Source organism: Cetorhinus maximus, chromosome 18, assembly GCF_964194155.1.
Source record: "Cetorhinus maximus chromosome 18, sCetMax3.hap1.1, whole genome shotgun sequence".
NCBI classification, from domain to species: Eukaryota; Metazoa; Chordata; class Chondrichthyes; order Lamniformes; family Cetorhinidae; genus Cetorhinus; species Cetorhinus maximus.
In genome coordinates, this window is record NC_135896.1 from 82,995,350 (window position 1) to 83,018,477 (window position 23,128).

The 23,128-nt window shown below is 44.8% G+C and overlaps 1 protein-coding gene across 5 annotated transcripts in view; it reads left to right on the plus strand.

The window, feature by feature from the left end:
* rpap1 (RNA polymerase II associated protein 1) overlaps positions 1-23,128 on the plus strand; it is a 110,649-nt gene that overhangs the window by 79,546 nt on the left and 7,975 nt on the right. For all 5 annotated transcript variants that reach the window (XM_078563091.1, XM_078563092.1, XM_078563089.1 and 2 more), the window contains 7 exons: positions 7,573-7,771; positions 9,294-9,403; positions 11,025-11,220; positions 14,700-14,846; positions 15,819-15,961; positions 18,301-19,090; positions 20,774-20,950. In XM_078563091.1, coding sequence (XP_078419217.1) covers positions 7,573-7,771; positions 9,294-9,403; positions 11,025-11,220; positions 14,700-14,846; positions 15,819-15,961; positions 18,301-19,090; positions 20,774-20,950 — 1,762 coding nt within the window. The remainder of the gene's footprint in view (positions 1-7,572; positions 7,772-9,293; positions 9,404-11,024; positions 11,221-14,699; positions 14,847-15,818; positions 15,962-18,300; positions 19,091-20,773; positions 20,951-23,128) is intronic.

Below are 23,128 nucleotides of genomic sequence, written 5' to 3' on the forward strand. Positions count from 1 at the left end.
TAAAAAAGGAAATAAGAGGACCAAAGAGATAGTGTCGAAAATAGATTGATGGCTAACAAAAGGGAATCTAAAGGTTCCCCCCCAGGCTTGTTCAGAGGAGTGGTGGGGCTTATTAGGGAAGAAAATGGAGTTCTATTGAAGGCAGAAATTGTGGCTAAGATACTAAATGAGTACTCTGAATTGGTGTTTACCAAGGAAGAGGAGTTTGTCAAAGCTATATTAAATGAGGAGGGTGCTGTGATAAAAATAGAGATGGCATTAGAAAGGCTGGAAGCACTTAACATAGATAAGTCAACTGGTCTGGATGGGATGTATCGTAGATGCAGAGGGAAGTAAAGTTAAAAATTGCAGAGGTGTTGGCCTCAATGTTCTAATCCTCATCTACAGGGGTGATGCTAATGATACTAAAGGAAGATTGCAAATGTTAATACTCTTATTCAGGAAAGGAGAGGAGGATAAACCTGGCAATTAAAAGCTTTTAGAGCTTTTAGAAACAACCATCCTGGAGAAAATAAAATGAATTGGTTGGGCAAGTGACCTTTTCCTCTGCACTGTATTCTACGTAAAAAGTAACAGCCGCTTGGACAAGCATGGACTAATGAAGGAGACCCAGCATGGATTTGTCAAGGGGAAAATGTGATTGACTGACCTGATTGAGTTTTTTGATCGCATAACAGAGAGAGTGGATAAGGGCAGTGCTGTTGATGCTATCTATATCACTTTCAAAAGGTCTTTAATAAAGTAACAGCTATTAGGCTGGTTTTGCAAATTGAAGCCCATGGATAAAAGTGGCAGCAGAAGAATGGATACAAAATTGACTAAGAGATAGAAAACAGAGTTGTGGTGAATGGCTGCTTTTTGTATTGGAAGCAAGCACCGGTATATAGTGGAGTTCCCCAAAGTTCGGTACTAGGAATGCTGCTGTTTTGATATACATTAATGACTTGGATTTGTGGGTACAGGGCACAGCTTTGAAATTTGCAGATGGCATGGAACCTGGAGATGTAGTAAACACACAGGGGAAGGTAGTAATAAATTTCCAGGGGACATAGCCAGGCTGGTGGAATGGATGGACACATGGCAGATGAAATTCAGTGCAGAAAAGTGTAAGGTGATACATTTTGATAGGAAAAATGAGAGACAGTGCAAGCTAAGTGGTGCAATTTTAAAGAGGGTGCAAGAAGAGAGAGACCTAGGGTGGTTTGTGCATAAACCTGTGAAGATGGTAGGACAAAGCAGTTAATAAAGCACATGGGATTCTGGGTTTTATAAAGAAAAGCAGAGAGTGGAAAAATCAGCAAGTTATGTTAACCCTATAATTAAAACATGGGTTTAGTTCCAGCTGGAGCATTGTGTCCAACGCTGGGCTCCACACTTCAGGAAGGACGTGAAAGCTTTGGTGACGGTACAGAAGAGATTTGCCAGAATGGTTCCAGGGGTGAGGGACTGTAATTACAGAGATAGACTAGAGGAGTTGGGGTTGATCTCTTTTTGGCAGAGGATGCTAGGAAGAGATTTAAATGTAATCAAAATCATGAAGAGTTTAGGTAGTTAATAAGAAGAATAAAGTTAATAAAGCTCTGCAGTCCTGCCATATCCAGCTGTGAATGGCAGTGGACAATTAAACAACTCAGTGGGGGAGGAGGCTCCACAGGTATCCCCAACTTCAATGAGGAGGGAGCCCAGCACAGCAGTGCAAAATATAAGGCTGAAGCATTTGCAACAATCTTTAACCAGGAGCGCTGAGTCCATCTTGGCTTCCTCCGATGCCAGTCTTCAGCCAATTCGATTCACTCCACGTGATATCAAGAAAAGGCTGAAGACACTGGATACTGCAAAGGCTATGGGCCCTGACAATATTCCGGCAATATTCCGGCTCCAGAACTTGCCACGCCCCTAGCCAAGCTGTTCCAGTACAGCTACAACACTGGCATCTATCCAGCTATGTGGAAAATTGCCTAGGTATATCCTCTACACAAAAAGCAGGACGAATCCAACCCGGCCAATTGACGCCCACCAGTCTAATTTCGATCATCAGTAAAGTGATGGAAGGGGTCATCAGCAGTGTTATCAGGCGGCACTTGCTTAGCATTAACCTGCTCACTGACTCTCAGCTTGGGCTTCACCAACACCACTCAGCTCCTGACCTCATTACAGCCTTGGTTTAAACATGGACAAAATAGCTGAACTTAGAGGTGAGAGGGACTGGCCTTGACATCAAGGCAGCATTTGACCGAGTGTGCCATCAGGGAGCCCTGGCAAAACTGGAGTCAATGGGAATCAGGGAGAAAACTCTCCGTTGTTTGGAGTCATACCTAGCACAAAGGAAGATGGTTATGGCTGTTGGAGGTCAATCATCTCAGTTCTGGGAAATGACTGCAGGAGTCCCTCAGGATAGTGTCCTAGGCCTAGCCATCTTCAGCTGCTTCATTCTTCCATTCCTTGTATCATAAGATCAGAAGTGGGATGTTTGCTGATGATTTGAACAATGTTCAGCACCATCTGTGACTCCCTAGACACTGAAGCAGTCCATGTCTAAGTACACTAAGACCTGGACAATATCCAGCTTGGGCTGACAAATGGCAAGTAACATTCCTGCCACACAAGTGCCAGGGAATGACCATCACCAACTACAGAAAATTTAACCATCACCCCATGACATTCAGTGGCATTACCATCGTTGAATCCCCCACTATCAACACCCTGGGGGTTACCATTGACCAGAAACTGAACTGGACTAGCCATATAAATATGTGCTACAAGAGCAGGTCAGAGGCTTGGAATCCTGCGGCAAGTAACTCACCTCCTGACTCCCCAAGGCCTGTCCACCATCTACAAGGCACAAGTCAGGAGTGTGATGGAATACTCTCCACTTGCCTGGATGAGTGTAGCTCCAACAACACTCAAGAAGCTTGACACCACCAAGGATAAAGCAGCCCGTTTGATTGGCACCCCATCCACAAACATTCAATCTCTTCACCACCAACGCACAGTGGCAGCAGTGTGTACCATCTACGAGTTGTACTACAAGAACTCACCAAGTCACCTTCGACGGCACCTTCCAAACCCATGACTGCCACCATCTAGAAGGGCAAGGCAATTACCACCCTGACTTGGAAATATATCGCCGCTCTGGTCAAAATCCTGGAACTCCCTCCCTAACAGCACTGTGGGTGTACCTACACCACGTGGATTGCAGCAGTTCAAGGAGGAAGCTCACTACTGCCTTCTCAAGGACAGTTAGAGGATGGGCAATAAATGCTGGCCGAGCCAGTGACGCCCACGTCCCATGAATGAATAAATAAAAAGAGAAACTGTTTCTAACGGCTGAGGGTTTGATAATGAGAGGACACAGATTTAAGGTGATTGGCAAAAGAACCAGAGGCAGCATGAGGGAAAATCTTTTTTATACAATGAATGGTTAGGATTTGAAATGCACTGCCTGATGGGGTGGAGGATACAGATTCAATAGTAACCTTCAAGAGGGTAAATACTTGAAGAAGAAAAAATTCCAGTGCTAGGGAAAGAGCAGGTGGAGTGGGAGAACTGGATTATTCTTTGAAAGAGCTGGCCTAGACTCAATGGGCCAAATGGACTCCTTCAATGCTGTATTATTCTATGATTCTGGATAAGTAGATAAAGGAGAAAGGAACAGAAGGATATGCTGACAAGGTTAGATAAAGGAGGGTGGGAGGAGGCTTGTGTGGTGGATAAAGTTGGATTGAATGGTCTGTTTCAGTGCTGTAAATTCTATATAATTCCTGAAAGCTTATCACATTAACACTGCTTTCCATCACCACCTCTGATTTTGCCCCGGGTTCCTTCTTGTGCCAGAATCTCCCTCCTCTGGTGATGCATCCTGAGGCATTAACAGTGCTATATGAATATACTGTAACACATAAGAATTTGTCCTAATGCCTAATCATACTGCTGTACAGTGTAACACTGCTGGACAGCTTGGCGCCACTGCTCATGATTGAAGCAGATCTTAAACTGACACAAGGCGGCTGTGGTAGGATTTCAGACTGATGTAGGGTGACTAGAACTTGATAGTGAGCATGTGGAGTTGGGGGGAGGGGGCAGCTGTGTCGGGGTCAATGACTGTTGCTAAGCGACTGTTATATACAGCAACAAAGGCTGATTTTGTTTCCCATAGCAGAACACTTTTGAATTAATGCTACCTAATTTTGAATGCCTCCCATCAGAGCTGATGATCTCGCAGTCAGTATTAAAGTGATTGACACCTCCTTGGTGTACACGGCATTTTAAGCGTCATGAAATAAAGGAAGCCCAAAGGTACTCATGAAACATCAGTAATGTGATTAAGGGTTACAGTGTAGAGCACATTCGTCAATCACATTAGGTCAGCAGTGATTCCAAGTGAAACCTATTTCAAGGCCTTTGTGATTGGTGCTGCAACAATTCCCTTGTGTATTCTCGGAGCTTGTGACCAGGCTGTTTCCAAGGTTACACTGCTGCTCGTTGTTATGAAATGCCGTCTGCTTTAATTTAGAATCCTTTGAAAGATTTAGACAGGCAGTTCTATGCAATAGCACTCTTGCCTCCGAGTCACAAGGTCATGGGTTCGAGTCCCATTCTACAGACCAAATCTAGGCTGACACTGCAGTGCAGAACTGAGGGATTGCTGCATTGTCAGAGGTGCTATCTTTCAGATGAGACATTAAACCAAAGCTCTGTCTGCCCCTTCGGGTGGATGTAAAAAAAATCCCTTTGCGCTATTTCAAAGAAAAGCAGGGGCATTCTCTCTGGTGTCTTGGCCATTATTTATCCCTCAACCAACCTCGCTGAATAGAAAATAGATTACCTGGTCATTATCACAATGCTGTTTGTGCGATCTTGCCACACGCAAATTAGCTGCCGCATTTCCTACATTACAACATGACTAGAGTTTAAATGTAATCCATTGGCTTTAAAGTGCTTTGGGAAGTCCTGAGGTGAAAGACGCTGTGCAGGTGAAGGCTTTTGATAAATGACGTTTGTTTAAATTCTCAGTTAATAAGGAGAAACTTTTTTCACTGGCAAGAGGATCGACAGCCAGAGGACACAGATTTAAGATAATTGGCAAAAGAGCCAAAGAGGCGATGAGAAATATTTTTATGTGGTGAGTTCCTATGATGTGGAATGCACTGCTTGAAAGGATGGTGGAAGCAGGTTCAATAAGGACGTTCAAAATTGGAATTGGATCAATAGTTGAGAAGGAAAAAAAATCAGGGTTATGGGTAGAGAGCAAGGGAGTGAAAAGAAAAAAAGGCCTCGCATTTATATAGTGCTTTTTGTGACCACCAGATGTCTCAAAGTGCTTTATAACCAATTATTCACTTTTTGAAGTGTAGTCATTGTTGGACTTTGGAGAAAGCAACAGTCGATATGTGTTCAACAAACTCTCACAAACAGCAATGTGATAATGACTAGATAATCTAGTTGTTGATTGAGGGATAAATATTGGCCAAGACCCCAGGGATAACTCTCCTACTCTTCTTTGAAATAGTGCCATCTTTTACACCCAGCCACGAGGGCAGTTGGGACTTTGGTTTTAACATCTCACCTGAAAGATCGCACCTCCAACAGTGCAGTACTCCCTCAATACTGCACTGGAGTGTCAGGTTTGATTTTTGTCCTCAAGTCCTGCAGTGGGCCTTGAACCAGGAACCTTGTGATTCAGAGTCGAGTGTGCTACCAACTGAGCTACAGCCAATACAAATGGGACTAATTTGATAGCTCTTTCAAAGAACCAGTACAAGCATGATGGACCAAATGGCTTCTTTGCATGCTGTGTGTTTCTATAATTCCATAAGTTCTTGTTTCTTCTTTCTAATCACCCTGCTTGCGTGGGAGTGGAGCACATGAGTTGCAGGTGCCATCTGGTCAAATGGGGTAGACTGGACAGTGGCACATGCTGCAAGGCACAAGATGGACAGCCAAGTTACCCTTCGCCTCAAATAGGGTGGGCAAGGTAGCACTGAGTGCCAGCTGACTTAAACAGTGGGTGATGCAGTTACCAGCAGCTTTGGGCAGGAATGCACTGGATGCTGTCAGCTACTTTGCATGGTTTGAGCTAGCTGGCATTGGGTTCCAATGTTTTGTGTCAGGTGCTAGCTCCTTCAAGCACGGTGGGCTGAGTATGTCAGCGAGCAGGTGTTTTAAGGGTGGCATGCTCCCTGGCATTGGCACTTGCTGTTTGAGGTCGAGCATGCAGGTTGGTATCAGGTGTCCTCGAATTGGCTATACAGCACTCCATCCAGTGTATGCTCAGGAGCAACATTTGGGGTTTAAAATTTCAAATAGCACCACTCTAAAGTTCTGTTCAAAGTTTGATGCTCATTAAAGTAAGAAGTCAGTGAAATTAAATTAAGTTTTTGATTTCTCACTTAGTAAAGAGAACATTCTATCGAGGTGTAGAGAATATGTCGAAATACCCCCAAGAAATTTTAACCTTTTTTCACCCCCTCATTCCATCCCCAATCTTCTCCTGAAGCCATTAACTCCTTATTGGGTCCAGTTCCACAAATACTATTTGCCCCACCCTGAGAACTCACTGTTCTTGTGTGAGCCTGAACAGTGTGTGTTGGGCGGGCCATTGTACCACGGGGGCTTACGCCGCATATAGTCTGATCCTGTCCTCATCTTCATTCTCTCACATTAAAGTCTTTCTGGTGGATATTGCTAAACGGAGATCCCGGAGACTTGAACCCAGCTGAAGCTTCCCAACTCCCACCCTGGGTAAGATCATTTTGTTCACATATTGGAGGTCAAAGCTGGGGCCTTCATAGGCTGCTTGGCACAACTGCTTCCTGATTTCGAAGAAATCTAGTTTCCTCAGTTGAAGAAACAAAGCCTTTTTCTCTTCTTCAGTTAACACTGTGCGATCTTTTTATATGTGTCTGAGATGGCAGACGAGCCTTGATTTAACTTAGTGTCATCTGAAAGACAGTGCAGCACTTCCTCAATAAAATAAATAATATTGACTTGGATTTCTATAGTGCCTTTCACAATCTCAGGTAGTCCCAACATGTTTTATAGCCAGATATTTTTGATTTTGAAGTGTAGTCACTGTTGTAATATAGGAAATGTGGCAGCCAATTTACACACAGCAAGGTCCCACAAACAGCAAGAAGATAATAGATTGATCGTCTGGCCTTTTTTCGGTGACATTGGTTGAGGGATAAATATTGGCCTGGACAGTGGGTGGGGGGTGGTGAAACCCTGGACCGTTCTGCAAAATAATTCCATGGGTGTTTTATGCCCACCTGAGAGGGCAGACGCAGCCTTGGTTTAAGGTCTTTTTTGAAAGATGGAGCTCTGACAGTGTAACAATCCCTCAGTACTACAACTGGATTATGTTCCTATGTCCCTGAGTGGGACTTGAACAGGCAACCTGTTGGCTGAGAGGGAAGAGTGCTACCATTGTGCTGGCTCAATCACGTAATCTTTAGCAATTGTATTCGCTGTTTTAATGTGGTCCCTTTCTCCCTCCATTCTTGTTTTGGGCTGGTGACACTGCTACCCCAAAGGAAACAACTGGCCAATAACTACATTATTTGCTTTGTACAGTGGTAGGGACCAAATGGAACATATTTCCCCTCCTCCATTGGACTGGAGCCATGTGGCAGGTATCAAACCCTTCCTGGAGGGCTGTGTCAAAAGGTGCCTCAAGGAAATCAGACGTCCAGTGACTTGGAATAAAGTGAGACAACTGACGGCAACATATATCATTTACCTGGGGACATACTATAGCAAACTCATCCAACAGGTACAGACCTTTTTACCTACATGCCTTGTCTGTGTGCATTTGCTTCCAGCTGGATGACCCTTACTCCTGTAACATATTCTTTGTTGCATTTTTCCTTTCCTTGTCACAGTCACGCTTGTCACGTTATTTCTGTTACTTTTTCGTTTGGTACAGTATGGTTGTGATAGTGGTTATGTTTTTGGATAGTGATTCCCTCAGGACTAGGAATCCAGAGTCTCCATAGCAATTGGAGAGCTTTAATTCAGTTTTGAAAAAAGTTGAAAGTAAAGAGCTGTATATGTAAATGGTGGGATTGTTGAAGAAAAAACAACTGGTTCGCTAATGTCTTTTAATGCCTCCCATATCCGGTCTGGCCTATGTGTGATCCTAGTTCCACCCAACCTAGCAAGCCCCTCAGATGTATCAAACTGCTAAGGTCCACCACCACTTTCTCAGGGCAACTGGGATGGGCAATATTTGTTGCCCTTTCCTACATCTCAAGAATAAATTTTGAAAAAAAAAAATTACTCCTAGAAAGAACTTGCATTTATATAAAGTCTTTCATGACCTCAGAATATCTCTAAATGCTTAACATTACATTTGAAGTATACCCTCTGTTCTTATGCAGCCAATCTGCAATTCAACAATGTGCCACAAATAGCAATCAGTTAAATGGCCCCATCCCCTTTTGGAGGCATTGGCTATGGGATAAATATTGGCCAGGACACCGAGGAGATTCCTCTGCTCTTCTACAAATGTTGCCATGGGTTCCTTACGTCCACTTGAGAGGCAGATGGGGACTCGGTTTAATGTCATATCTGAAAAATGCTGTTCAACAGTGCAGTCCTCTCCTCAGTTCTCCATTGGAGAATCAGCCTGGAATATGTGCTCAACTCTTTGAAGTGGGGCTTGAATCCATAAGCTCCTGACCCAAAGGCAAGAGTGCTTTCAACCTGATTGAGTTCTCCACACCTGGTCATGAGAGTTGGTGGTGCCCTTGCCTGCACATGTTTTAGATTGCCCCATTTCTGCCTCTAATCTAAATGGTCTTATTAGGAACCAACTTCAGGATTCTGCTGGTTCCAGATAATTTGAAGTCTACATTTCAATGTATTACTTGTAACATGGACACTGCACTGTCTTGTCACTGCTGTGTTTTATGGCCTCCTGCCATTTTGTCTCTGTTCCTAGGCTGCTCCCCTGCCCACCAATTTCTTTGGGCAGGTGTTTTTTTTCATAAAGCATATTCTCAGAGATATGGTGATCAGAGTAATTCAATCTCATAGCTCAGTTGGACCCTGCTGTCTAGCCAAATGAACGTTAAGGTGCTCTGGCTGTCTCCTTGTGTTTCTCTGACACAGAATGAGATGGCTTGACTGCCTCCTTCTTTGAGTCGGACACATGGTGAGATGCTCTGGGTGCCTCCTTACATAGGTCAGACACACAGTGAGATGCTGTAATTTTCCCCTTGTCTGAGTTGTACATACATGTTTATGTTTTCACCATGTCCTCCTGATACTGTTCTCTCTTTAATTTTCCACAGCCTTCCTATCGGCCAGTCGAGTGTTTGGAAGAATTGGAGCAGTTTTGCTCAGAGATGTTGATCCCATTCCTTAGCCTGCCAGCGTTAGAGAACATGTTTGAGGACCTCAGGTAAGCTGTGGAACTGTGAAATCCCTACCATTTATGCAGCCTGACTGTAATTGTTCATGTTCAGTTGGGTTGAAGTAGAAGTGAAAGATGGATCAAAGATTAAAGTTTGTAGGATGGAGCAACAGCATTGAACACATGTTGGGGATGGGGTGATGGCGTATCATAAATCACAAATAAGTTAGTCATAGAGCTGCCGCCTAACCCAAAAGTTAACATGATACCATGCACTCCAGAATGTAGCCTCTCCATGTAAATCTGTAACTAGTAGGTTTTCTCACCCACCCCTGAGTTTTACTAGCTCAGCTGGACAGCTTATATTTGCTACAGCCAAGGATAGCATTCATGATTAGTTATGTCCCAACTACAGCCCAAGAATGAAATGATATCCTTGCGGTTTTGTTCTGGGCAACCCAGAAGAAGTGTGTTCTGCCTTCAGAAATCCCATTACAAGCCAGGTCCTGGATCTTAATGAAAGGTCACTGAAGAACTTTACCTTTGTGGGGAGCAGGTATCTTTGTGTTGCTGAAGAAAAGAGACATGCTGTTGAAGCTTTTCATCTTGTACTCATCAGGACAGATCACAAGAATGCCAAATTTCAAAGGGAGCAACAATTTATACTCTACAAAAAAGGTGAAATGCCTGAACTATCAGCCTGGCTTGCTTGCTAGAAGCTACATATATTCATATGCATGGACTTGTCCTCTGCCCTGATAAGGCAAAAGGAACATGTCCAGGCATTGAGCCTTTTTTGAATTAAATAAAAGTGTGGGGACAGTTGTTCTCTGGTGCATTCCCATGGCAATGCCTCGACCAATCTGAGCTGACTTGCCAACCAATCAGCACCCTTTTCTCATGCAGTATAAATTGTTGCTTCCTTTGAAATTTTGCATTCTTGCATCTGTCCTGATGAGTGTAAGATGAAAAGCTTCGCCAGCATGTCTCTTTTCTCCTTTTCAGCAATAGTCAAGTACCTTTGTGTTCCTTATTGTTGATTTTATGTGCAACCACCTTAACGGAACTTCCCTCAACATTCTACTTTCATCCTCCCCGATAAAAGCATTCTTTCTCCAAGAATGAAAACTGTCCGGGCCTCACCCCTGGATCTTGTGGTCTTGGAAAACCCTCCCTGCACAGTTGTTGGTGGTAAGGGTAGCATCCCTGATAGGAAGGAGCAGCCATCTGTCAAGGAACTGACTCAGGTCAACAGGACATCAGTCATTTGGAAAGGGGACCAGGAGGTCTAGCTGTAGAACTCTTCCATAGCATTGCACGTAGAATCCTGGTATTTGTGTGTTGGATAATGCTGGACCAGAAGGCAGATAGCATCTACTTCTTTAAGAGTAATCCTCCTGGTTTACTTAATTTAGGCCAGGAGATTGCTCCCTCAGGCTACTCATTTAACTCCGTGCAGATATCTCACTGCAGATACTCTCCCTCAAATCTCAGTTCAATATCATGAGTGGAGGATCCACTCAGAAAGTGATCAGGATGTTATTGAGAGTTGGAGGCAAGCATATCTGGACGCTATCTGACCTGATCTTGCAGCCCCATTCCCCTCAATTTATTGATCTATAGCTGGCACAGTATCAGTGTGTGACTATTTGCTGTTATCTTTCCTCAGGTCACACTCTGTCCTGTGCAACCCAAGGTCCTGTTATCCTGGGCCTGAGACCATCCACAGTCTGGTATCGCTGGGCTTCACAGGGGGAGAACCACCCCTCAGCCTAGTGGGGTCCAAATCCCCTTTTGCATTCCTGACCGCTTTGCTTTATCTGCTGAACACCATCAGCAGTGTACACAAAGGCTTGGCAGAAAAGGTAAGGCATTTTTGCACATGCATTAACCGTGGCTGTCTTATCAGCTAGCAGGTGGGTTTCTCTTAGGACTCTCATGGAGCACAGTAAGAGATGGATTCATTTGTGTATTTGGGTGTGTGTGTCTTTTAAACAGCTTCTGTTTCCCAACCCCATCCATTTTAGAAATTGGTCCTTTTGTACTTCCCCCACACTATGCCCCATGTCTGTTAATTCTTCTAGGAAGGTCAAGTTTTGATCCTGGGTCTATGTTTAGCCCACTGATCTCAGTCGGTGTCCATCGGCTAGGGAGGGGGAAATAAGCCCACCACTGATGCCACCCAGCAACCCCTGCTGGAAGTTTGCACCAAATCCTGTTCACCAACCACCTTTGTGCTCGCTAACCTACATTGGGCTCCCGGTTCAGCAATGCCTTGATTTTAAAATTCTCAAGAGTCATAAAATGATACAACACAGCAAGTGGCCATTTGCCCCATCGTGCCTGCGCCGTTTCTTTGAAAGAACTATCCGAATAAACTCACTCCCCTGCCCTTTTCCTATAGACCTGTAAATTCTTCCACTTGTTCATTGTGTTCAACTCCCTCCAAAGCCTCATCTCTTATCTCTGTAACCTCCTCCAGTCCTGCAACCCTCCCAGATCTCTGTGCCCTTCTAACTCTGGCCTCTTGCATATATCTAATTTCTATCTAAGATAAAAGCAAAGAACTGCGGATGCTGGAAATCCAAAATAAAAACAAAAACAGAACAGAACGTCTGTTGAAGGGTCATGAAGACTCGAAACATTAACTGTGCTCTTCTCCACCGATGCTGCCAGACCTGCTGAGTTCTTCCAGTTATTTCTGTTTTTGTTTTTGTTCTAATTTCTATCTTACCGCCATAGGCGGCCATGTCTACAGCTGCCAAGGCCCAAACCCCTAGTTTCTAAATCTCTTGGACTCTGTACTGCACTGTTCTCCTTTAAGACACTTCTTAAAACCTAGCCCTTTCAGCAAACTTTTGGTCACCTGTCCTAATACCTTCTGGTGTGGCTCAATGTCAAATTTTGTTTGATAACACTCCTGTGAAGTATTTTGGGATGTTTTACTATGTTAAAGGTGTTATATAAATGCAAATTGTTGGTGTTGTTCAAGCCTCACTGTTTCCCTGGTCTAGAGACTCTAACCTTAATGCTGTCATCTGAGGTACAGGCCCCACTGCAGCCCTATTGTTAGGATGTATATTGGGGAGAACGAAATCACAATAGGTGTTGACATTGTCTGGAACTGAATGGTTTTGCTGACATAAAAACAAAAAACTACTGCGGATGCTGGAAATCCAAAACAAAAACAGAATTACCTGGAAAAACTCAGCAGGTCTGGCAGCATCCGCGGAGAAGAAAAGAGTTGATGTTTCGAGTCCTCATGACCCTTCAGCAGAACTGAATATAGTTAGGAGAGGGGTGAAATATAAGCTGGTTTAAGGTGGTGGGGGGAGCGGGGGTGGGGGGAGAGGAGAGAAGTTGAGGGGGGGGGGTGGTTGTAGGGACATCCATTCTTAATTAGCACATTTTCTTAGATAATATCACCACCTCCAACACCTCTTTGATCCTTTTGTCTGTGACATCTTTTGATTATCTGCTCCTATCACTGCTTGCTTGTCCCAAACCACCGCCCCCCAAATTCTCTCTCTCTCTCTTTCCCCCCCACTCCCCACCCCAAACCAGCTTATATTTCACCCCTCTCCTAACTATACTCAGCTCTGCTGAAGGGTCATGAGGACTCGAAACGTCAACTCTTCTCCGCCGATGCTGCCAGACCTGCTGAGTTTTTCCAGGTAATTCTGTTTTTGTTTTGGTTTTGCTGACACCCATTAACACAATGCAAATGTAAATAATGTGTAAAGCACGAGAATTCAATAGCAGCATGAGTAATTGTATTTGGGAGAATAGGGAGTGAAAAATCCAGTCAGCTCCCCTTCATACTGTAATCCCTGCAAGGACAAGTCTTGCTCCAGGTCCTTTGCACTGATTACCAGTCTCTAAGTGTAAGTAACCATGAGGGACAAGGGGGGAGCTGCTTCATCTTTCCGAAGGCAGTTTGGCCGGTGGTGATAGGGAGTGAATGGAAGCTATTTCACAAGGGAAGGATTTTAGAGAGAGGTAGTTTGCGGGGAAGCAAGCAGGCAAGCATTCCTTATCGGGCAACCACAAACTACAGCTGAGTGTTTCCCAGTCACTTAGTTTGGAGATTGGTCATTAAGGCAGCAACAGGCTAGTAACACATCACAGGAGCCCCAACTTTGATCACCAATAACCGTGGCTTGAGCCTGGGCTTTCCTGCAGTGCCACATCAGACATTTAACTGCTGAGCTGGAAGGGGAGCTCCTTGTTAAAAGGTGCTTCATGTCTGCTGGGCCCACCTGTTGTGGACTATTGTACTTCTTAGGCCAGCCACTGAGATATTCATCATTACAGCCAGTTTTCTCACACGTCATGTGCTTCAATGTGGTGTAATTGAGCAATCGATTAGCTTTCTGTAGTAGCTGGATATATAAATTTACAGTGCTTCATCAGTAAGCAGTAGTTATTAATGAATGTTACTGATTGCACTTAGATCAAGACAAGAGATGATACTTCATTGATCTCCCTCTTGTCTAATCACATGATTGATAGAATAATTGGTACTGGTTTGTAGTTCTCTCTGTCTGTCCCTCCCCTAAACAAAGTTAATATTCTTTGTTCCACACTCAAATAGACAAGCAGCTTCTGGGTAAATGCAGCAATTCATGCTTTGCATGTTATGCCCTCATCTGTCCAGATGAAATGATGCACTAAAGCTTTGAACGTGTTCTAAGAGTTAGACCCCATCTGGAGTACTTTTTCAGTTCTGGGCACTGCAGTTCAGGAAGGATATATTGACCTTGGAGTGGGTGCAGTATAGATTCACCAGAATGATACCTGGGCTAAAAGAGTTCAATTATAAGCACAGGCTACATAGACTAGGCTCGTATTCCCCTGAATATAAAAGATTAAGGGGTGATTTAATGGAGGTGTGTAAGATGATTAAAGGAGTTGATAGAGAAAAGAGAAAAGCTCTAGACGGAGTGTACAGAATGAGGCGGGGTAACCTCAGAATTAAAGCTAGGCCATTCAGGGGTGATTTCAGTAAGCATTTCTTCACAAAGTGGAAATTTGGAACTCTTTTTCCCAAAAAGTGTTCGAGGCTTGCGGTGGGGTGGGGTGGGGGGCAATGGTCAATTGAAAATTTCAAAACTGAGCTTGAAGTTTTTTTTCTTAGGCAAGGGTAACAAGAGTTACAGAGTCAAGGCAGGTAAATGGAATTGATACACAGATTGGCCATGATCAAATTAAATCGTGCAGCAACCTCCATGGGCTAAATGGCTGCCTCCTGTCCCTATGATTTGAGCCATTAGCTGGCACTTCCCCTCGCTCCTGATCTATGTTTCCTGCCATTGATCTGTTTCTTCACACATTTTGTTTGCAGTGCTCCACCATTTTGTACAGCAAAGGCCTAAGGGATTACCTGGTCCACAGCTGCAAGGGGACCCCGCCAATAAACCACCGGTCTGCCTGGTTGCTACGTCACGAGTTCCATTTTCAGCACTTTGTACTTCAACTCGTGTCCAAGACAGTAAGTGGCCCTGCTTGTTGCTTCAGACATTGAGCTTGTTTAATGCACTAGAACCAGCATATTGTATTGCTCACATCTGGAGGGTGAGGCTTCAAGGCCCCACTCCAGAGATCTGAGCCCATAATCCAGGCAGACACTGCAGTGCAGTATTGAGAAAATGCTGCACCAAGGACCTATGCGCCCCGTCAAAAGATCCTGCGGCACTATTTCAAAGAAGAACAGAGAAGTCATCCCCGGAATCCTGCCCAATATTTATCCCTCAACTTAAGCTAACTAGTCATTTATATCTATGCTGTTTTGGAATCCTGCTGTGCACAGACTGGCTGCTATATCTACCTACGTGACAGCAGCGACTGTGTGCTTTGAGACATCTTGAAAGATGCAATATAAATTCAAGTTTATTAGCCCAGACCATGATTAAAGCTAACATATGTTAATGCGCAATTCATCACTTCAAGTTGCCTCCACCATTTGTGACAGACCTGTAACCATCAAATATTAACTACTCAAAATTCTCTGTCCAGACATAACCCACTTTTGGGAGAACGATCTTGGTGACTGTGCTCCTGGATATGTTACCTCGTTTGAATGAACTGTGAAGATGTCACTTTGCTCATGCCAAAGGTCATAATGTTCACTGGATCACTTGCAAATAACTCTTAACTGTATTGTAGATTGTGTTTTGGCCAAATCCTCAAATAAAGAGGTCCAAAGATGTACTCTGAACTGTTCAAACTTTCTCCCAAACCAGCAGAGTCTTCCTTTCACCCCCCCCAACTCTGCCCAGCGTTCCTCCCCAACTTGTTCTGACACCTATCCACTTTAGACTTGCCATCTCCATCCTTCCAGTTTCCATCCCTTTAAATTCCCTCCCTATCCTCCACCCTCCCTACCCCCAACCCTCCAGACTTCCCTTTCCAATTATAATATTGCAGTTCTTCAAAACAATATAAGGCTCTTTCACCCTTTCAGGTTGCTCTCAGCCCTCAAGTTACACGACAAGCTCCACTCTATCACTATGTTGCTATGACGTTGCTAAGGCAGCTGCTGCCAGGGAGTGAGCATTTGGCCCATGAGTTGCTGTCGAAATTGGCCTTTAATCAGGATTTGATTCCGTGAGTATCCCTGGTGTGAAAATTTGGTCGATATTTCTCGTAAGTACTTTTCTATTGTTTCACTTAGTTCTATGCCTGGAATGCTCGATTAATGCGCCCTTTCCCTGGATAACAAGGTGAAATCAGTTTGGGCTGTTGGGTCCACTGCACAAAATTAATGTAAAGAAAGAGAGAAAGTCTTATATTTCCATAGCGTCTTTCACAACCACAAGTCACATTTCAAACATACTGTAGGAAATATGGCAGCCAACTTGTGCAAAGCAAGCTCCCTCAAACATCTGTGAGAAAGTGACCAGATAACCTGCTTTTAGTGATGTTAGCTGAGGACACTGGGGAGAACTCACCAGCTCTTTTTCAAAATAGTGCTATGGGACCTTTTATATTCAAATGAAAGATGAGATGGGGTCTTGGTTTTAAAGTCTTACCTGAAAGACTGACTCTCTCAGTACTGCACTGGAGCGATACGCTAGATTATGTGCTCGTCTCTGGAGTGGGACCTGAACTCTCAACCTCAGTGATAAGAGTGCCACTCACTGAGCCATGGTTGATCCTAAATTTAACACTAAGTTGGAAATGTCACTAAGTAACCATAAAGAACAATTAGTGTAAGATGTGGAAATGCCAGAACATGCAGAAATGCATGTTAACAATCAACTGAGGTGGTTACTGAGTCAAGTACTGTGCAGCAAGTTCTATTTTGCATTTAGCTCATTCTGTTAGTGTTTGGTGAGGTCCTGTACAGGGAAATTCACTATATATTTAACCCAAGGTTCGGCTGACTCCCAGATGCACTTGAAAGGGTAGCGTAGAAGGAGCTTTACTCTGTGCCTATCCAAGCTAAGATGGCTTGATGTAGGTGGGTATCTGACTGAGATGGGAAAAAAAAATGTTTAGTCTCCCAATATAGACATCCCTTTCCTCAATGATCAGAGTTTTATCCATAATTACATTGTGTTGTACGTACAAACATACGAATTAAAGAGCAGGAGTAGGCCACTCGAGCCTGCTCCGTCATTCAATATCATGCCTGATCTGATTGTAACCTCAACCCCATATTCCTGCCTGCCCCTTTCACCCCCTTGTTAATCAAGAATCTATCTAGTCCTGGCATAAAAATATTCAAAGACTGTTCCACTGCCTTTTGAGGAAGAGAGTTCCAAAGACTCACGACCCCCTTGAGAGAAAAAATTTCTCATCTCTGTCTTAAATGAGCAACCCTTCTTTTTAAACAGTGACCCCTAGTTCTAGGTTCTCCCACAAGAGGAAATCTCCTCTCCACATCCACCCTGTCAAGGCCCCTCATTATCTTAAAGGTTTCAATCAAGTTGCCTCTTACTCTTCTAAACTCCAGTAGATACAAGCTTAACCTGTCCAACCTTTCCTCACAAGACAGCCCGCCCATTCCAGGGTACTAGGCTATTAAACCTTCTCTGAATTGCTTCTGACGCATTTATATCTTTCCTTAAATAAGGAGACTAGTTCTGTACACAATATTCCAGATGTGGTCTCACCAGTGCCCTGTACAACTGAAGCATAACCTCCTTACTTTTGCAATCAGCTCCCCTCATAATAAACATTCTATTAGTTTTATTAATTAGTTGTTGTACATGCATACTATCCTTTTGTGGTTCATGCACCAGGACACCCAGATCCCTCTGACTCTCAAAGCTCTGCAATCTCTCAGCATTTAGATAATAGGCTTCCTTTTTATTCTTCCTGCCAAGATGGAAAATTTCACATTTGTCCACACTTTACTCTATTTGCCAGATCTTTGCCCACTCACTTAATCTATCTATGTCCCTTTGTAAATTTTTTACTTGCTGTGATTACAGTGTGGGGCGCATGTTGCATTTACAGTGTGGGGCGTGTGTTGCATTTACAGTGTGGGGCGTGTGTTGCATTTACAGTGTGGGGCGTGTGCGTGCAGTGTTTACAGTGTGGGACGTGTGCATGCAGTGTTTACAGTGTGGGGCGTGTGCATGCAGTGTTTACAGTGTGGGGTGTGTGCGTGCAGTGTTTACGGTGTGGGGTGTGTGCATGCAGTGTTTACAGTGTGGGACGTGTGCATGCAGTATTTACAGTGTGGGACGTGTGCGTGCAGTATTTACAGTGTGGGGCGTGTGCATGCAGTGTTTACAGTGTGGGGTGTGTGCGTGCAGTATTTACAGTGTGTGGTGTGTGTACAGCGTTTGCAGTGTGGTGTGTACTCAATGTTTACAGTGGGGATGTATACACTGTTCACAGTGTTGTGTATGCTGTGTTTACAGTGTGGGTGTATACAGTGTTTACAGTGTTGTGTATGCCATGTCTACAATGTATTGTGTATGCTGCATTTACAGGGAAGGTAAATCTGGTGGTCCTGAAGCAGAAGATCTTTGCAACATTCTCCAGCTTGGAGCAGATGGAGACACTTCAGTAAAAGTTCATTTTAACCCAACTCGTGGAACATTGCTGGGAGCAGCCTTCAAACAACTTCCCACCATCCGTGCCCGCTACTTGGCTCACTTTGCTCACCTCCAGAGTGCCATCTTACGGTCCCAGGCATTCTATACAGGCCAGAATCACTTGACCCAATCAGTGCTTCTCCCCGAGATGACAGGTCCCCTTCTGCCAGCTGATTGGGCCTTCCTGCCCCTGATCAACCTGTATGACCAGGTGAACCGAGAGGAAATGAAGGGCAAGATGGTAGACTCGCTTCCAGCTAACTTAGTGGAAATGGTGACCTGCAGCCTCCAGTGGGCACTACTGCTGGAGACCTGGCGAGATGAACTTTTGCAGGGCCTGCCCCTGGCTGCCAAACTGGCAAGGCTTGTATGCGTATTCCTCACGGGCAGTAACCTGTTTCTAGAGCCAGGCATTCACGACAACCTGACAGCCCTCTTGTTGATCTACTGTCAACAGAAGAAGATGAACACCTTAGACCTGAGCACCCCACTCCCAGGACTGGCCTCCTTTCACGATCTTTACATTAGCCTCCTTGAGCAGTTCGAGAGTGTCTCGTTTGGCAACCAGCTCTTTGGCTGCTTTCTTCTGCTGCCCCTGCAGAGGAAATTCAACACCCAGCTGCGCCAGGCTGTCTTTGGGGAGCACGTTAGCGTATTGCGGACACTGGGAGTGCAACTGAAGCAGGTACACAAACAGTTTCCATCGATTTGAATACTTAGAGATTTCCAATATTTGGCTCCCGCACGGGCCGGCGTCTGGCTCCTGCACGGTCCGGCGTCTGGCTCCCGCACGGGCCGGCGTCTGGCTCCCGCACGGGCCGGCGTCTGGCTCCCGCACGGGCCGGCGTCTGGCTCCCGCACGGGCCGGCGTCTGGCTCCCCCACGGGCCGGCGTCTGGCTCCCCCACGGGCCGGCGTCTGGCTCCCGCGCGTGCCGGCGTCTGGCTCCCGCGCGGGCCGGCGTCTGGCTCCCGCGCGGGCCGGCGTCTGGCTCTCGTGCGGGCTGACGTCTGGCTCCCGCACGGGCCGGCGTCTGGTTCCCGCACGGACCAGTGCCGGGTCTCTCAGCAAGCCAGAATAGGCTGGATCAATCGATAGCCTAATGATGGCTCAACTATGTGTATGTGGTTGGTTGGGGACCTGGGTGGTGTGGTGGGGTGGACACTTCCTTCTTGCATCAGGAACATGGGTTCAAATCACCTCCAAACAGAGGGATGAAAACCTCTATTTAATGGCTTTGAGCACATATGAACTGATTTTGAACATCCTCATTCTCAATACTGTGAGCATAAGGGTCCAACATATAATTAACTTTAAGATTGGGGCTGAGGCAGATAACTGGGGCAAAGTGGAGGAGGGTATACCTGAGATGCTGACGCACATCTTGCTTATCCTGGGAGATTGGTGCTGATACTGGGTGCCTGACTTGATATTCCCCACCTTAACACAAAACTTATATAGGGAAAATTCGGCTGATGTTTTGTACAAGTTCTCAATGCATCACATTTTGATTAAAATTAATTGAGATTGCCATGGGGAGATTTAATAAGTGTTGATAAGGATAAGGTGTTTTGATAGAATAGAAAAGGGCTGACAGGAGGGTAGGTAACCAGAGGATTTAGGATAATTGGTAAAATAACCAGGAGAGGAGATGAGAATTCTTTTTACACACCAAGTTATTATGATCTGGAATGCACTGTTTAAAATGGTGGTGGAAGCAGATTCAATAATAATTTTCAAACTTAAAAAGGAATTAGATATTTACATGATAAAGAAAAACATTGCAGGACAATGGGGAAAGTGTGGGGGAATTGGATGCTCTTTAAATTGATGGGCCAAATGGTTGTCTCCTTTGCTGCATCATTCTATAGAAAATGAAAGAAAAATTGCATTTATGTCACACTTTGAATGTAATAAAACACCCCAGCGCACTTCACAGGAGCACTAGCAGATAACGTTTGACAAAGAGCCACATTAGGAGATATTAGAACAGATGATCAAAAGTTTGGTCAAAGATGAAGGTTTTAAGGAACACCTTAAAGGAAGAAAGAGTGGTAGACGCTGAGAGATTTCGGAAGGGAATTCCAGAGTTTAGAGCCTAGAGAGCTGAAGGTGGGGTGTCAGTGGCGGAGGAATCAAAATCAGGATACTCAAGGTCAGAGTCCTTGGAGGGTTGTAGGGCTTGAGGATGTTAAAGAGGTGTGGAACGCGAGGCCACAGTGGGATTTGAATATGTGAGTGAGAATTTTAAAATTGAAGCTTTGCTGTCCACCACAGCAAAGAGGTGATGTGTGAAACCCCTGAGGTTGCTTGAGAAACTGGTCTGCTCACAATTTTCAACTCGTGCAACCTTTTGTGTATCAAAATAGCTGCCAATCCCCTTGGAAAATTACACCCATCCCGCTGAGACTTCCCTGGTCCTGCTGCGACAGTACTTCAAGACCTTGGTGACAGGTACCCTACGCCTCAGCTGGTGTCCCGTACTCTACGCAGTGGCAGTTGCTCACATCAATAGCTTCATCTTCTCGCAGGAGGCTGTCGATGAGGTAAGGCATCATCTGACTAAAAATTTTCTGCAATCAGTGCGAATGTTGAGGAAACACAGGGAGGTGATGCATTTTTGCAGAAGAGATGGGGAAAGGTAACACATACTTAATGACACCATTTTAAAGAGTGTGCAGGAACAGAGAGACCTAGGGGTTCATGTGCATAGATCTTTGAAGGCCGCAGGACATATGGAGAGAGTCGTTAGCAAAGCATATGGGATTTTGGACTTCATAAATGAGGTATTGGGTACAAAAGCAGGGAAGTTATGCTGAACCTGTGAAAAGCTCTTGTTAGGTCACAGCTAGAGTATTGCATCCAATTCTGGTCACCACACTTTAGGAAAGGATGTGAGGGTCCTTACCAAAATGGTTCCAGGCTTGCAGGAGTTTGGCTACAAGGTTAGGTTGGAGAAGCTTGGTCCCAGAGGACTGGAAAATCGCTAATGTAACCCTCCCTGTTTAAGAAGGGAGTGAGGCAAAAGACGGGAAATTACAGGCCGATTAGCCTGACCTCGGTCGTTGGTAAGATTTTAGAGTCCATCATTAAGGATGGGGATTTCAGATTTCAGAATACTTGGAAGTGCATGGTAAAATAGGGCAAAGTCAGCATGGTTTCATCAAGGGGAGGTCATGCCTGACAAATCTGTTAGAATTCTGTGAGGAGGTAGCGAGCAGGTTAGACAAAGGAGAGCCAATGGATGTTATCTACTTGGACTTCCAGAAAGCCTTTGACAAGGTGCCGCACAGGAGGCTGCTCAGCAAGATAAGAGCCCATGGTGTTAGAGGCAAGGTACTAGCATGGATAGAAGATTGGCTGTCTGGCAGGAGGCAGAGAGTGGGAATAAGGGGGTCCTTCTCAGGATGGCGGCCGGTGACTAGTGGAGTTCCGCAAGGGTCAGTGTTGGGACCACAACTTTTCACTTTATACATTAATGATCTAGTTGAAGGAACTGAGGGCATTCTGGCTAAGTTTACAGATGATGCAAAGATAGATGGAGGGACAGGTAGTATTGAGGAGGTGGGGAGGCTGCAGAAGGATTTGGACAGGTTAGAAGAATGGGCAAAGAAGTGGCAGATGGAATACAACGTGGGGAAGTGTGAGGTCATGCACTTTGGTAGGAAGAATAGAGGCATAGACTATTTTCTAAATGGGGAGAGAATTCAGAAATCTAGAGTGCAAAGGGACTTGGGAATCCTAGTCCAGGATTCTCTTAAGGTTAACTTGAAGGTTGAGTAGGTAGTTAGGAAAGCAAATGCAATGTTGGCATTTATTTCAAGAGGACTAGAATATAAAAGCAGGGATGTCCTGCTGAGGCTTTATAAGGCTCTGGTCAGACCACATTTAGAATATTGTGAGCAATTTTGGGTCCCGTATCTCAGGAAGGATGTGCTGGCCCTGGAGAGGGTCCAGAAGGTTCACAAGAATGATCCCAGGAATGAAAGGCTTAACATATGAGGAGCGTTTGAGATTCTGGGTCGATACTTGATGGAGGGTAGAAGGATGAGGGGGGATCTGATTGAAACTTACAGAATACTGAAAGGCCTGGATAGAGTGGACGTGGGGAAGATGTTTCCATTAGTAGGAGAGAGTAGGACCCGAGGGCAAAGCCTCAGAGTAAAGGGAAGATCTTTTAGAACAGAGATGAGCAGAAACTTCTTTAGCCAGAGAGTGGTGAATCTGTGGAATTCATTGCCACAGAAGGCTGTGGAGGCCAGGTCATTGAGTGCATTTAAGACCGAGATAAATAGGTTCTTGATTGGTAAGGAGATCAAAGGTTACGGGGAGAAGGCGAGAGAATGGGGTTGAGAAACTTATCAGCCATGATTGAATGGCGGAGCAGACTCGATGGGCCGAATGGCCTAATTTCTGCTCCTATGTCTTAAGCTGAGGTCTTTTTCTCTTTGGATCAAAGGCAATTCAGGGGAGATTTGATCGAGGTCTACAAGGTTATGATAGGTTTAGGTTTGGTAGACAAAGGAAAGCTGTTCCCATTAGCTGATGGTACGTGGACTAAGGGACAAAGATTTAAGGTTATGGGCAAGTGATACAGGGGATACGTGAGGAAGAATCTTTTTTATGCAATGAGTGGTAACAAGCTGGAACTCGCTGCCTACAGAGTGCTGGAAACAGAAATGATCAATGATTTCAAAAGGAAATTCGATAGATACTTGAGGGGA